Raw genomic sequence first — 14,269 nt, 5'->3', positions numbered from 1 at the left:
TCTCATTATGCTCCGCTTTACATAATTGTTTCGACACATTGTTGTAGCGCCTTCGCTCCATTACTGAACTTTTCTCATTTTCATCACAATCAGAAAAAGTTATTTTTAACTCTTGTTTATTTTTTAATTCAGAAAACTAACTAATTTTGTTTTTTGCTTATAGGTTTAAGAACTCTATGTTTCGAGCGGGTGTAAACTCTTTTTTTTTGCTTATAGGCTTAAGAACTCTATGTTTCGAGCGGGTGTAAACTTTTTGAGTACCAAAGAAAAAGCTTCTTGGAGTTGGACAATATTGCTGCCAGCTTTGAAAAGTCAAGTCGTTATGTTTTGTTTTAAGTAAGTGATTGGCTTACGTATGATGCTGTTTAAAGGTTTTTTGAAATTATAATTTAGTTCCTAACACTTAGTATTCAGTGTTACTTACGTGTGCAAAATCGCGGCTCATCGCTGCCGTCACCGCAATCGTTTAGATTGTTGCAGTACTTGCTCAGCGGCACGCATCTTCCATTGGAGCAGCTGAACTCAGCCAGGGAGCAGCCCGTCGCGGAGGAGCCGGCTGCCAGTTGCAAATTGGCAGGTTTGCCGGGTCCCAAGGAGCTGGAGACGGAGCTGGAGCTGGAGCTGGATGGGGAGCCAGCTGTTCCGGATGCGGAACCGGGAGCAGCTCCTCCTCCAGCGGCAGCAGCTGCTGTGGCAGCCATGCCCAAACTGATGCCCAGGCAAAGGAGCAGCGTCAGAGTCGCCGGAAGTGGATGTCGCCGTTGCTGATGTTGCTGCTGTTTCGGCTGCTGCAACTGCTGTTGCTGCTGATGCTGCTGCTGCGGCTGTTGCTGCTGCGATTGCGACTGACAATGGTCGCTGCAGCTGGAAGTCATTGTGGATGTTGCTGGTGTTCCTGTTGCTTTAATTGCACAACATTGTGTTGGATTTGTCGTCGTTTGCAGCACTTTTAGCATTTTAGCCACATTTCTGTGTCGTTCATTTGGCAGCCATTTGCTGTTCTGCCTCAGTTTGCACCTCGTTTCTCTCAGTCTGCTGGTTCCATTTGTTGTTTTTTTGTGTATTGCTGGGGCAGTGTCTGTTGCAATTATTCGTTGTTTCAGTTTCTTTGGCCTTTTTCTGCTTTTGTATTTCTGGCGCCATTTCAATGTCATTACTGTTGTGTCTGCAAGCAGAGAAGAAGAATATTACGTTACTTTTATTTTGGTGGTAATAGGTATTTCTCAAGATGATATATAGGTATTTCTCAAGATGATATATTAACAAAGTTGAGAAAAAAAATGGTCTTAAAAATTTTCTTGACAAAAATGTTAATAAATACCAATTAGCAAAGCTATTTTGCATTTGATGGAATTTATTTTCTAAGTAAGCATTTATTTAAATAAATAATCACTTATTTATCGAAAATATTGTTGATTTGCAAAGAAAAAAACATTAATATTTGAACTGTCCGTTTGGCTATTTGCCTAACAATTTCAATATAACTAGCCATGTGGAAAATTTTAATTTTTGTACAAAATCCAAAACTTATTAAAAATAGGTTTGTTTATATTCTTAATCTAACTTGGTTGCTAGTTTTAAATTCCTACCTTATTTCCACGAAAATTAAAATGTATGTGCCGTGTTTTAAATTTAATGGAACAATTAAAAATATAATTGAATTCCTAGCATAGTGATTAACAAACAGAGATTTACAGTAGCAACGTTTCCCTCTTGGGGAAATAATTTAAAATATGCAAATGCCTGGGGCAAACCAAATTTTACACGCCTCGCTGCACGATTACACGGCAAATTTATGGCCAAATATTTATGGATGCGAATATATAGGAACATTCGAATAAATTTCCGCGACGCGGCCAATCCTTCGACCAATGAAAATCATAAATATTTGCAGCGTAAACAATTTCTCCTCATGTTTTTGTTTTTTACAACGATTCCTTTTTTTTTTTGAGCGGTGATTTTTTGTTTTATTTTCTGGTTTCACTACGACTTACTCGCATATTTTTCACGCCGAGCTAAGGACGAATTTTCACGCACGTTGCACATTATGGAAAGTTACGAGTATTTTTTTGCTATTTCATTTTTTTTTTTTGGGTTTTTCGTGTTGTTGTGCTCGCTGAGCGTGTAACGGTTTCATTTTGTCCTTGTTTTCCGACTTTTCCACGATCCACTCTACACAATGGATATATGCATGGCGGTCTGGCCCGCCAGTCGGTAGGAATTGATTAATGTGTTTTCGGTGCAACGATGCCGGGTTTGTACGAAAAAGGGGTTTTTCTGGAGGTCTGCCGGGCTGTCGATTGCAGCTTGCCAGTGATAACGATGAGTAGAAAAACAACAGCAGTCTGCTCTCCGCTGCTCCACCTCTGCAAATGATTTATGAATGTTGTTCGGGGCCTTGCAACGCATGACCCCAAAACACTGTCCAACAGCAACGCCGCAGAGTCGGCTAGTCAATGAGTGCCACTGGGAAATTATAGCGTTCGCGTTCGCATTCGGCCAGCGAGAGCGAAAATCGAGGAAAAGCAGTCGAAAAAATACTAGTGGTTGCATAATTTTAAATTAGACGCTCAGACATGGAGCAGACGACCCGGAGGGAAGCTGGTAATGGTAATGGTAATGGTTTGGGGTAAATGGAGGTTTATGGGTGAGCGTAAAAGGGCTGGGAAATGGCATTGGATTTGGGGACAGATTCAGAGATTCAGCGGTGTCAGCAGACAGCAGATGACGCCGGCAACCAGACGGAAACTGATGCCCTTGTTTTTTCCAGCCAGCTTGTTGCACAAGCGAACACGAAAATGCTAAGGGTTCATTTCGAATCGAGGGTAGTGCAAAATCCCTGACAGTAAGGAACATTTTTGGTAAACTCTTCGAAAAGTGCATTTTAATCAGTTGCCATAAACTTTCTTTTTATGTAAATTGGCCTTAAATGCGTTTGTTTTTTTAATTAACCACTAATGGGGTTCCGAGTAGTTCAATATTTATGTATAAATGTAATTTTCTGAATATGCAAATGTAAAAAATTACTGGTGTCTTTTTCCAACAAAATAAAAAAGAGAAAAAAATAAAATTAAGATAAATGGTCTTTTTAATGGGTTATATTTAAAATGTGGTTGTAATGTAGGCAAACATCATGAGCAAGTAACATTTAATGAGCTACGTAAGGGTACCCCAAAAATGATCTTAGTTTTAAATATACAGGGTTTTCGTAAGTATATTATATATAAAGTTTGACTTTCTAGCTTGAATTTTAGATGAGCATACATTAAAAAAAAATTCTAAAGTAAGTGGAAAAAGTAGCTTCATCTTCTGCTTTATGGTGTTCTTAAGAACTTGACACTCTAACCAACATGCCTTTGGCAAATGAAGCGAAGCCAGCGTGTTGTTTTTAACATTTTTATGATCCAACCACTTTGCTACTCCGAATTTCCCATTTCGCCTGCTCTTGGCCATTACAATGTCTGGCGTCAGAGAAACGCGCCACAAAATCGTGCAGTGGTAAAATTATCCCCAAAAGATTGGTCGAAAACTGGACGTTGTCTAGTCGTGCATTAAATTGCTAATAAGTTTTAATGGGGCCAGCTTTGTCTTCAAAGCCAAATGCACTTTCTTAAAGCAAAACATTTTCATTCAGATGGCTTCCCCTTAACTGAATGTCAAAGCATTTCTGCCATTCTTCACGACCCGAGAGCGTAAACAGAAGCTGTTTTCTTTTTTTTATCACTGCAGTGGCTTATCAACCAAGACCCACACACCCAGATATAGCTATCCCCATATCTGTTACGAGCCAGAAGATGGATATGGAGCTGCTGCCGCTTTAATGGATCCCAAAGGGATGGCGTCGATATCAGCTTTCGTCAAGCAGAAGGATGTGCGAATGCCCCCTGTTTGCTCCCAAACGTTGTCTTTGGTGGCCCCACATTTTGCCAGGCTATATTGCCAGCCCCTCCACATATGCAAAATAGTTGCACATAAAAAGTGCCGAAGGACTTGAGACTTCTTGCAGCCAACGGCTGCTGTCAGTTGTCGTTACTGTTGCTGCTGCTGCTGCTGCTGCTGCTGCTACTGCTGTGTTGGAATTGTCGGTAGTCATCATCGTCTTTATCATCATCTGGCACTGGCACTGGCTCCCGCTCATCCGCAGCAACTGTCTGTGGCAAGCCGGAATAGGGTTTGACTTACGGTACACGAGGAAAAATACTGAAAAAAGCTTACCCTTTAATACGAAGGCATTAGAAATTTTTTAATGCATTTGTTTAAATGCATTAATTATTAAGAATAATACGATTTAAAGGATTTCTAAGTGATTAAGGTGAATATTTTTCATTTCGGCATGTACTTGTATAAAAAAACTTCCAAGTATGTTTCTATTTAGTCGAAAAATATAAATACCTTAAAATATTTTGTAAAAATGTAAAAAAAAAATAAATGTAGGTTAATTTCAACATCTTGTTAAATATCAAAAATTTTAAATGAATACTTTCATGTACTTCCCTGACAAATTTTTAATTTTCTTACATTAAATGGAAGGATTTTTCTAAACTTTAAGATGTTCGATAAGCAAAATAAGGAAATTAATTTTAATATTTTTCCCTTGTGTACGTCACTCGTTCTCCCTTGCGTTGCTTTCGATTTCCCCCTTTGCCAAGTTTGCCTCAATGAAATTGGAATGGCGCAGCGGAAAGGGAAGTGAAGACATACGCACACACAGTCCACACCGCCTGCATTTGTGGGCGTGTGACTTTAAATTTTGTTGCATATGCGAGGGCGCTCTGGCCTCTGCGGTTCAATGCATTCAATGCCTTCCCAGACGCCTCATTAGCGCTGCGATTCGCTGCCAAAATGCGAAATGATAATTGCAGCAATTTGGGCACGAAAAATAAGGCGAGACAAATTGTATCGCACGACTTGAAAAGTTGGTCGACGCAAATTGGTGCCAGCGAAGACTCGCCTTGTGGGTTTACTTCGAAGTTGGCAACGGGGCTAAATTGTAACGAGCTAAGCGCACACTCATATGTGTATTCCCAAGTTGCCCCATTGCAAAAAGTCAAATTTCTGTTCGCCACGTCAAACTCAAGCTCACGTCATCAAAGTTTTCGTTGGCAATGTGTGCGCCATTACGACCGGAAATGCCTCACTCGAGTGTGTCTGTGTGTGTGTTTGTGTGTGTGCACGTGTGTATGCAGAAAGCGCGTCAAAGTTATTTAAACACCAAAGCGACTTCCTTCATCTCGAGTTCCTTCGAAAAAAATGCTCTCACATGTAGATATTCTTTTGCCTTTTCTCTTCGTTTGGCAAAGGACTTTCACTAAGCCGCTTAGTGGCACGAAGGCTGCAAATCCTGAATCCTGACTGAGAGCCTCTGTTTGCGGGCGTGCTTGTTTACTTAACATGGCTAATGAAACTCGAGAGAGTTTGAAGCCTTAATTTCTTTTGGCATAGCAGTTTGTTTTAAGTAGAAAAAATCCTATCGAAAAAGGTACTAAAACATGGTTGTTCTTCCGCGGAGAATATGCATTTATTTAGACAAACAAAAAGATTAAAATGGAAATGGAAAAAATACTTCAAAAATAAAACCATGATTGCAGAGCATATTTTGTTTTTAAAAATGTAAGGCGGGCAGTAAAAACTCATTTTTCCATAAAATCATATTTAATTGATCAGCAATAGCATCCCTAATATTTGCGAAGTTCAAAAGTTTCAGCTTACTTACATATTTGTAAATAAAATCCTTACTGACTAAATATGCTTAATGTTCTATTATTGTTTTAAACGTTTTCTGAATTACATTAAATTTGTTGTTGTCATTTATTCGCTTTGATTTTTTATGTACTTTGCACTCAGCTTATTAAGTTGCACCCTTTCCTTTTTCCATTTCCCTTTATTTTTAACTTTTCTGGGAAGTCATAAAGCTGGCACATAAGCAAATTAAGTTCACTTTAATGGACATTTGTGATGTCAGGATTTAATTACTCCAACAACACGCAACACTTGAAGTCTTCATGGGGATTTTCGGTCAGAATTGATGGCACTTTCCTTTCGGCTGTCACTCGGCAATAAAAATGCGAGCATTCAAAATCGTTTCAGTCAGCCTGGCCACCCGTTTTCGAATCGATTCAGTGGCATTCCATTGTTTAGCCTTTGATTGTCATTCACTGGGCGCGGCGTTAAAGTGTATTTTAATTTGATTTCATTGTTCGCTGTCATTTGCCGTCATTTGCCGTCATTTGAGGGCCGGAATGAATATGAATTGAATTGGTGGCGATGGGGGATTTAATGGGGTGATCTTCGGTCTTTTTTTGGGCTCCACTGACATTCATTTCATTGCGTTTCAACAATTCGATTAGCACCGAAAATCAGGAAAGCTTGATGCCTCGATGCCGGGCCTTTCGAATGACACGGCTTTTTAATTAGTTTTTAGTTTAGGGTGGACTGCCATTTGCCATTGGGATGGCTAATTAATATGACAGACGCAGGACAGGAGAAGGGAAATTAGAATTTCATTTGAGAATTTCATTGTGATCAGGGGACAAAGCACTGGGAAATTTAATGAGGGGCATTAAGAGCCTGAATTTGGAGTAGTGTGGACCTACCTAATGGAGCACATACGAAATGAATAATTGAAGCTAATCGAAATATATTCACTATTTATACTGACGTCAAAAGGGAGGCAAACAAATACCATTTTATTTTTCATTTACCAACGCAAAATCACCGCATTCAATTTAATAATGCAGGACCCATGTGTCTAACAGCTGTATAGCTACCAAAAAATCAACAACCTGTTCGTGTTTAAATGAAATCTTAATAAAATAAAACACGCTGGCATGCCGCTGGCTTTTTAATTAAAAATTTAGCAAACATGACGTGGGGCGGTTCAAATGTGAAATATCAAGCATACGCCGTGTTGTTCTACTTGAATTCGATGCTTACTTTGTGAATGAATTCCGATATTGCGTGCATGACGAGTAAATATTGGAAAAGCCCTTGGCAAATTCGGAAACCTTTGATTGATATGCGTTTAAATCGATTGAAGTACCCGTGCCCCCCAAAACTTGGCATCTTGTGCATATGTCATTAATTTGAATGCCAAGCTATGCACACGGGCGGGACAGCCCCCGACATAACTGTCAGGCCTGTCGCTCGTCAGCGCTGCGTCCTTCGTCCGTCTTCGGCGCCATCAACAATTCATCGTCGTCATCTCTCTCCGGTTGATTCCGCTTTATGCCGCCGATGTTTTTGTTATTATTTCACTCGGCAAATATTCAGAATGTGTGCGTTGAGTCTTCTTCGGGCGCATTGCATGAATTACTTTTGCCTTTGTTAAGAGCAAACACAATGCCTAAGCTGATGATGGGCGACTGACGCTGATGCTGATGTGCGTGCCAAGGATTTGTAAGTTGTGAAACATTCAAGGATGCGCGACCCACATATATGTGCACAGGAAAAAAATGAACGAAATTGCTTAACTGCTGTCGTTTTAACTTTAATATGCTTATGTTGTGTAATATTTTTTATATGCAATTTTTGACAGATTTTTGTGTATTCTTTAAAGTCTTTGAGGGCATTTTATGAACTTGAATTTATGTATTTTTAATTTGTATATGTTAAAAACTGTATATACAAATATATTTTTGTCATATCTAATTTATTGCTTTTCTTTTAATAATAAATTAAAATAATCAATAAATCTTATGAAAAATATAATTTTAATTAGTTTAAGCTGTTTTCTTTGTTTTTTTCCCAGTGCATTTGGAAAAACATCCAAGACAAGGCCTAGCAAATGGCGATGGTGGCTGAGAAAATTCCCCTAATGCAAAATATTCAAATCAGGATGAAGACCGAGGCGTTGTCGTATTTTGTATTTTGTAGCTGCTAAACATTTGTCACAATATCCTCTCGCATCTGCAGGCGCTGGCAAATGGGAAGGAAAAGATTTTCCCTACAATGGCGCATAATTCCTGCTAGCGAGTGTGAGTGCGTGGGAAATAATGTTACGCTTCATTTTATTTTAAGAAAAATTTGTTTTTGCACACAATAATTTGTTTTCTATTCAAATTTCCATCAGAAAAATGTCTGATGTGTGTGTGTGTGTAAGTGGGGGTTAAGGTGTGGCTTTAAGGGGACTCAGGCCTGCTGTAATTTCATTTAAGTGGCGAAAATCAATGCCGAAAAGAAGCCGCTGAACGTTAGTCACTTTTGGCCCGAAGGCAGTTGAATGGCCCACCCACAGAGCCGCCTTTTTTTTTGCACCACCCACAGTACTCCAAGTGGTACCACTCAATTTTTGAGGGCGAAGTGGGGAGCGGCGTAAAGTGGCTTGCCGTTCAGGATTTGCAACAAATGGCAAAGAAAAATCGAAATAGAAATTGAGAAAAAAATCAAAATTTCAAGTGCTAGTCGAGAGCTATTTGCATAATGCGACTGCTGCATGAATAAACCATGTCGAACCAGGCTCTCCCAATTCGCGGTGTTTCCACTTCTGCCCCGCTTTTCTCTTTCCACTTTTCCGGCTTTTTCCTCATCATTCCACTGTCTGTGGAAGTAAAACGTTTAAATCAAATCAGGCGGCGAATGTTTTTTATCCCAGTGAAAGCTGCAGACAGCGGAGGTTATGATGCTGCCCACATATATATCCTAAAGCCCACACTCACACTCACACCTCGACAATGGATAAGACTATACGGAGAGAAAAAGCATTTTAAATTCAAATGGAGTAAATTTGTTTCCAAAGCTTTTGCATTAATAAGTTCATATATTTGTTATATAAAAATTGTGTACATATTCATTTCATTGATAAATTGGCGTAAAAAATGTTCGCTAATAAGCTATAAACACAAAGTGCCTAACATTTTTTCAGCTTTAACCATTTTCTCTGTGTACACGATTATGTCCCTAACGCTTGATTGAACATTTTTCGCCCAGAACAGCTGCAAAGTACCTTTTCACATCCTCCTCTCCTCATTTCCCCGCCTTTGAGGACAATTTATGTGGCTTTAAGGACAAAAGCGTCTGCCGATGGGCCTTTGCCCTCATAAGTATGCCATGAAAAATGTATAGCAGCGTGCATAAAAAAACGGGCATAAAGGAATACCCTTTGGAAAACTACACATAGAACTGACAATGAATATCAAATGTCAATGACAGCCGCAGTGTGGAAAACTATTCCGTAGGACGCACAGGACTCAGGACTCAGGCCAAATATGAAATAAATCACTGGACGGGTTATTGACACGTAAGCAAATATTTGCAGCCACCAAGGAAATGTCAACTTGTTCCCATCGACCGAGTTTTCTCTATCCCTCTCCCTTTTCCTCTCCCAGCCCCTCCCCCTTTTCCTTTTCCACCTTTTCCCGGGCAAACACGTTGGCATGCAAAGCAGTGGGTAAAGTCGCAAGAACTTTTCTCCGGAAAACTGCCAGCCTGCTCGTCAAAACTGCGCTAGCATGTCGACAGCAAAGTCCACTTAATCCAAATTCTGTAAAAATTGTCAGCGCCGGGAAATGGGAAATGGGGAGCTGCTTTTCCTTTAACGTTGACTTTCCCGGCGATAAGAACGGCAATGTCAACCAGCTGACGTGTGTGTGACTCTGTGGATGTGAGCACCTTCGAGTGGGTGGGTGTGTGTTGTTTGCTTGGCATGCCATGTCATCAATTTCGCCTTGAATTTGTTTACTCGTTTGCCCTGGTGACTGTCATTCCTGCGGAGGGGTCGGATGTCGGGGAAAACGAAGAAAGCGAGCAGAAATGAGGTGGCTATTTGCTGTAATTTAGGTACGAACAGGATATGCAATGTACTTGTCTATCGCTAATAAGGCAATTGTGAGCCAAGGATTAAGAGCGGTATTAAATTGGAGTACAAGAATTTCCTTGTTGTTCTAATTATAAAATTTAAAGTCTAAGAACACTTGCATTCCTTACATTTTTTTGTAAGATAAAATGTGTTTAAAAACAAAACTCACAAAAAAACAAAGGCTTAAAGAATTTTCTAAAATGTTTCTTTAATATCCTAAAGTATTTGAAAACATACAGGAATAAATATTTATTATAAATTTTTAAGAACGTAAATACATTTTCTGACCAAATAACTAAAAGCGAAATGAAAACAGAGAAATGTTCTAAGAATTTAAAAAAACATAAAGAATAAATATTCTCTTATACTCCCCCACTTTTTTTTATTAGCAAGAAAGCTTTTAAAGTATTAATTTACAATTTTGTAAAGCAAATAATTCGTGAGCCAAATTTAAAGTAACTAAAATGAAAATAACTTAAGTTCAAATACGTATTCCGATCACACAACTAATGGCAATAAGGAAGGCAAACATTATTCAGGCTAACGATGCTACGTCAAAGTTTAACAAAATCATCGGTGCCACGTGGATGTCTTTATCACAACTCATTCCCCTTTCCTCTATTTCGGTGATGTCTGCATCTTCCTGTGAGTTCACGCATTTCCCTACCTCGGTAAATCGTTCAGTGCATGTCCTAGAACCTTGGGTGCCACTCCGTCATCCAGCATCCATCATCCTTCAACTCATCGCAACCTTTCTCGTTCCGCAATCCACGGTTAAGTGATTGGAGAAATGTATTTGCATAATTTTTACAGATTTCTCAATGGCTGTCATGCATAATGCTTGGCAAAGGACCTGCCGGCAGTTGCAATGATAGCCCAGGACCTGGAGGCTGGGATCCTTGGTTCCTTGGTTAGTCACCTCCTACTTCTCCACCTTTTCCGGAGCCGGCAAACATGCCTGTTAAGCTTCTCCTATGGCGATGGTGACGGAAGTTTTTGCATATGCGAATATTTTATGCAGATTTATGTCAACTTTTTGGGCTACGTGTCCTGCATCCTGGCCACGTGCATTTATTGAATTAGTGTGTGTCGGTGAGCCTGCCAGCCAGTGTTGTAAACTGCCCTAAAATGTTGTAAATTTTTCGGGCATCAGCTTGTCCTGACACCGGGTGGAAAATTCAACGGGGAGGAGTGGGAAATAAGTGTAGAGCATGGACCCAACTGTCAGGCAAACAACAAAAAGTTGTTTGTGCCCTACTCAGGAAAGCACCTCCTTGCCACCCACTTGCCACCCACTTGCCACCCACTTGCCACCCAACCACCCACACACGCATGTACGACAACAAACATTCGCAATTGTTGTTGCCGATGTCGCCTGTCGCTGAAGCCTGTTTCCTGTCGCGCTGCGACCTATTCCCCATCTCCTTCACTTCTCTCCTGTGACCAACCACTGCCCATTTTCCCCGTATTTTCCTTTCTTACCCTGTAATTTAGGAGTGACGAAGGTATAATTTCTTTTGTGGATGTGTTTGCTGCAAGGAGGCGAAATTGAAAATGCCTAAAAAAAAGGACGCAAAATTGTATACTACAATAATACTTTCAGCTTAGAAATTTTTATTTTCAATCTTATATTTTTATTTCGAAATATGAAAACAATACTTTAATTTTTGTTGTTAAGTATAAAACATAAATAATGCAGATAATAGGGATATTGAATGTTTGCATTAGCTGTAACCTTTGGGACATTGTTATAGGAATATTGCTATCGGAACTCATATTGTTATAAATGTACATAAAACCTTTCCTAGGTGGATGCTCTTTAAGCTATGTCAGCAAAGGCTAGAGGATAGCTTCTAGTTGAAACATTCGATTGAAGCATCATTTCTTGTTATTTTTTGTTATAAAGAAAAGAGAAAACTTATCTCCAACTTTATGATGATTTCCACAAAGAGAAAACCGAGGGGAATGGTTGGAAAAAAGACTTCAAGTCGGAGGAGCTCGAGATATAGAATGAGAATGAGGACGGGAACAAGTTTTCCTTCTTCAAGTTGTCGCTGCGACTTCTTGTTTGTGTTGTGCGATGCTTTTCCATTTCCTTTGTGTCCGTGTGTGAGTTTCACCCTCAAGTCAGCCGAAGACTGAAGTGGGACAACACTTAATTTTGTGTAAGTACTCACTCAGCTCATTAACCGAGCCAAAAAGGAAACTGGGCCTCGTCTCGTCTCGCACCGGCAAATGCAAATACCGAATTCAAAAGCTCTGGCCCCAAGCGCAGGGGAAATTAAATTTAAGCACCGAAATGGACGAGCAGAAAAAAAAGGAGGCAGCCGGAAAGGCATGAGGAAAATGGCTAAAGCAATTTACCAGCGACTGTGGCGCATCTTCTGGCCAAGTGGTAAAATGGGAACTACAGGGGAGGTGGGAGTACGAATCCGTTTAGTTAGCGCCAAGTGAAGCCATCAATCAGCAGAACACACTCACGCACGAACGCAATCGCACGCAATCATTGGGAATTAGGCGGAGGGCGTGAGGGTTTTCCGGGGGCTTTCGAGATGCGATCGGTGGCCATAACTCAGCTTGACGCTCCCCGGCAGTTTGTGGTCAACAATAAAGCCAAAACTGCAGTTTCTGCCGCCTGAATTATGGCAATAAAATGGCATTCAAAATTGCGGAAATGCCAAACCATGAATTTCTTTGTAGCAACTGAAAGGAAGTTTTTGGCAACGAATTGCAGTCTCTCAACAATAAAATTGTAATCCCATTGATATTGAAACTATTGAAAAATTTCATTCTCTATAGATAAATGGTTTTTACTTACATATTAACGATTTAATAGATTTCTTTCTAAATTGAAAAATTTGTTTCTCTTTATATAAATGGTTTTCAATCACATATTTAAGCTATAAAATTCCTTTTATTGATTTGTTAGCATAACTCACAAAAAGAAAACTTAATTTAAATTCTTTAACTTGTAAGAAGGTTGTGCTATGATAAATAAATTGCCATTCAAAATAGGAAAAATACCAAACATTTTTTTGCTATTAAGCTAAAAATTCTGAGCAATAAATTTCGTTTTGAGTCTGTAAAATATTTAAATTGGTTAATTGTTTATACGGATATATCAGTAAATGTGCATTTTTGATAACGGAATGTTTGATGAAAGTAAATACAAAATCCTTTAATTAATTTTAAAGAATTGCATTTAATATTTAATTTGATGTTTGTACCAATAGCATATGTGTCAAATAAGATGTCAAGTGAATTTACTATGCCCTAAAGAAGCAAACAATTTCCGGAACTCGTTGCGCCAGATAAACGACAAGTGACAGCTAAATAAATCCAAAAGATTTTCTTTGACGTCACCTGTGCGACTTCCCACGCTTGCTGTCTTTTGGGATTTTAGGTATCTGCATCCTGTGCACTTTCCATGAGGCAAATCAATACGTATTTTCCTAAGCACAATAATTCGTCAAACGTTCTCTTTACTTACAGATGATGGTGAATTATATGTCATTTAAGTTTAATAATAAATAATAAGAAAAGAAATATATGACTGAATACGGCATATTGAAACAAATTTAAATAAATATAAAATTTACATTGCTTCTATAGTTTGGGTTAGGGAATAATTTAATTATTTATCAATGAAATATGTTTAAATTTTCATTTTCAAAATTTTATATTCATTTAAGTATGTTGAAGGTGCGATCGTCATGATTTTTTTACCTCGTTAAGAGGTGTTTTTGTTTGCTTAACAATTATTGTATTTTATTTCAGTATTACATTTTTGTAAAGCTCTTTTGATTGTATTTAATGTATGTTTATGTTTCACTTGTCCAACTTAAAATATTTTTCATAGTTTCAAACATGAGAAAGATATAAAACCACTTCAAATAATTACAATGCACAGGAGGGCAGCTGAAATTACAATATGTGAAGCCATCCGAAACATGAAAAAGAGAGCATCACAATAGAAATGTATATGTAGATATGGAGACCGCAAAGCACACATAAATATGTATATATAAACAAACAAAACCACAATGGCGAAACAACATTTCACTTAAATTAGAAGCGAAAATGGCGGAAAAATAATTCAGAGGAAGTCCCCGTCTGGGAAGCAGAACCACACGATTTCAGACAATAATATCTGTGTCAGCCACAACAAAACAACAAAAACAAAAACAAAAAAACTGAGCAACAACAATGGTGAACCGAGAGGCATGCCACACCCCTCAGCCCACTTTAACCCTTGGCAGCCAGGTAAATGGTGGCTAAGCGCTAGAACTCAAAAACTTAAATCTCCGTGTAATATTTTTCCATAAAACCCGAGGAGTTGGGAGTTCTGGCCACATATTTAATGCTGCAACTTGAACTGCCAAGCGGGCCAGGCCAGCAGGTGCTGATAGAACTCATTCGAGTTGCAGGTGGAAAAGTTGTATGGCGCTGCAGGACGAAAAGAAGCCGGAGTGTGAG

The 14,269-nt window shown here is 39.1% G+C and overlaps 1 protein-coding gene across 4 annotated transcripts in view; it reads right to left on the bottom strand.

Moving 5' to 3' along the window:
- The window catches only part of LOC108142581, a 45,599-nt gene that overhangs the window by 16,233 nt on the left and 15,097 nt on the right, over window positions 1-14,269 (bottom strand). For all 4 annotated transcript variants that reach the window (XM_017266535.2, XM_017266537.2, XM_017266536.2 and 1 more), the window contains exon 3: window positions 425-1,165. In XM_017266535.2, coding sequence (XP_017122024.1) covers window positions 425-1,165 — 741 coding nt within the window. The remainder of the gene's footprint in view (window positions 1-424; window positions 1,166-14,269) is intronic.

This window comes from Drosophila elegans, unplaced genomic scaffold, assembly GCF_018152505.1.
Source record: "Drosophila elegans isolate 14027-0461.03 unplaced genomic scaffold, ASM1815250v1 contig_208, whole genome shotgun sequence".
NCBI lineage: Eukaryota > Metazoa > Arthropoda > Insecta > Diptera > Drosophilidae > Drosophila > Drosophila elegans.
The sequence above is the reverse complement of the archived record's forward strand: the minus strand, read 5'-3'. Positions and strand labels throughout refer to the sequence as shown.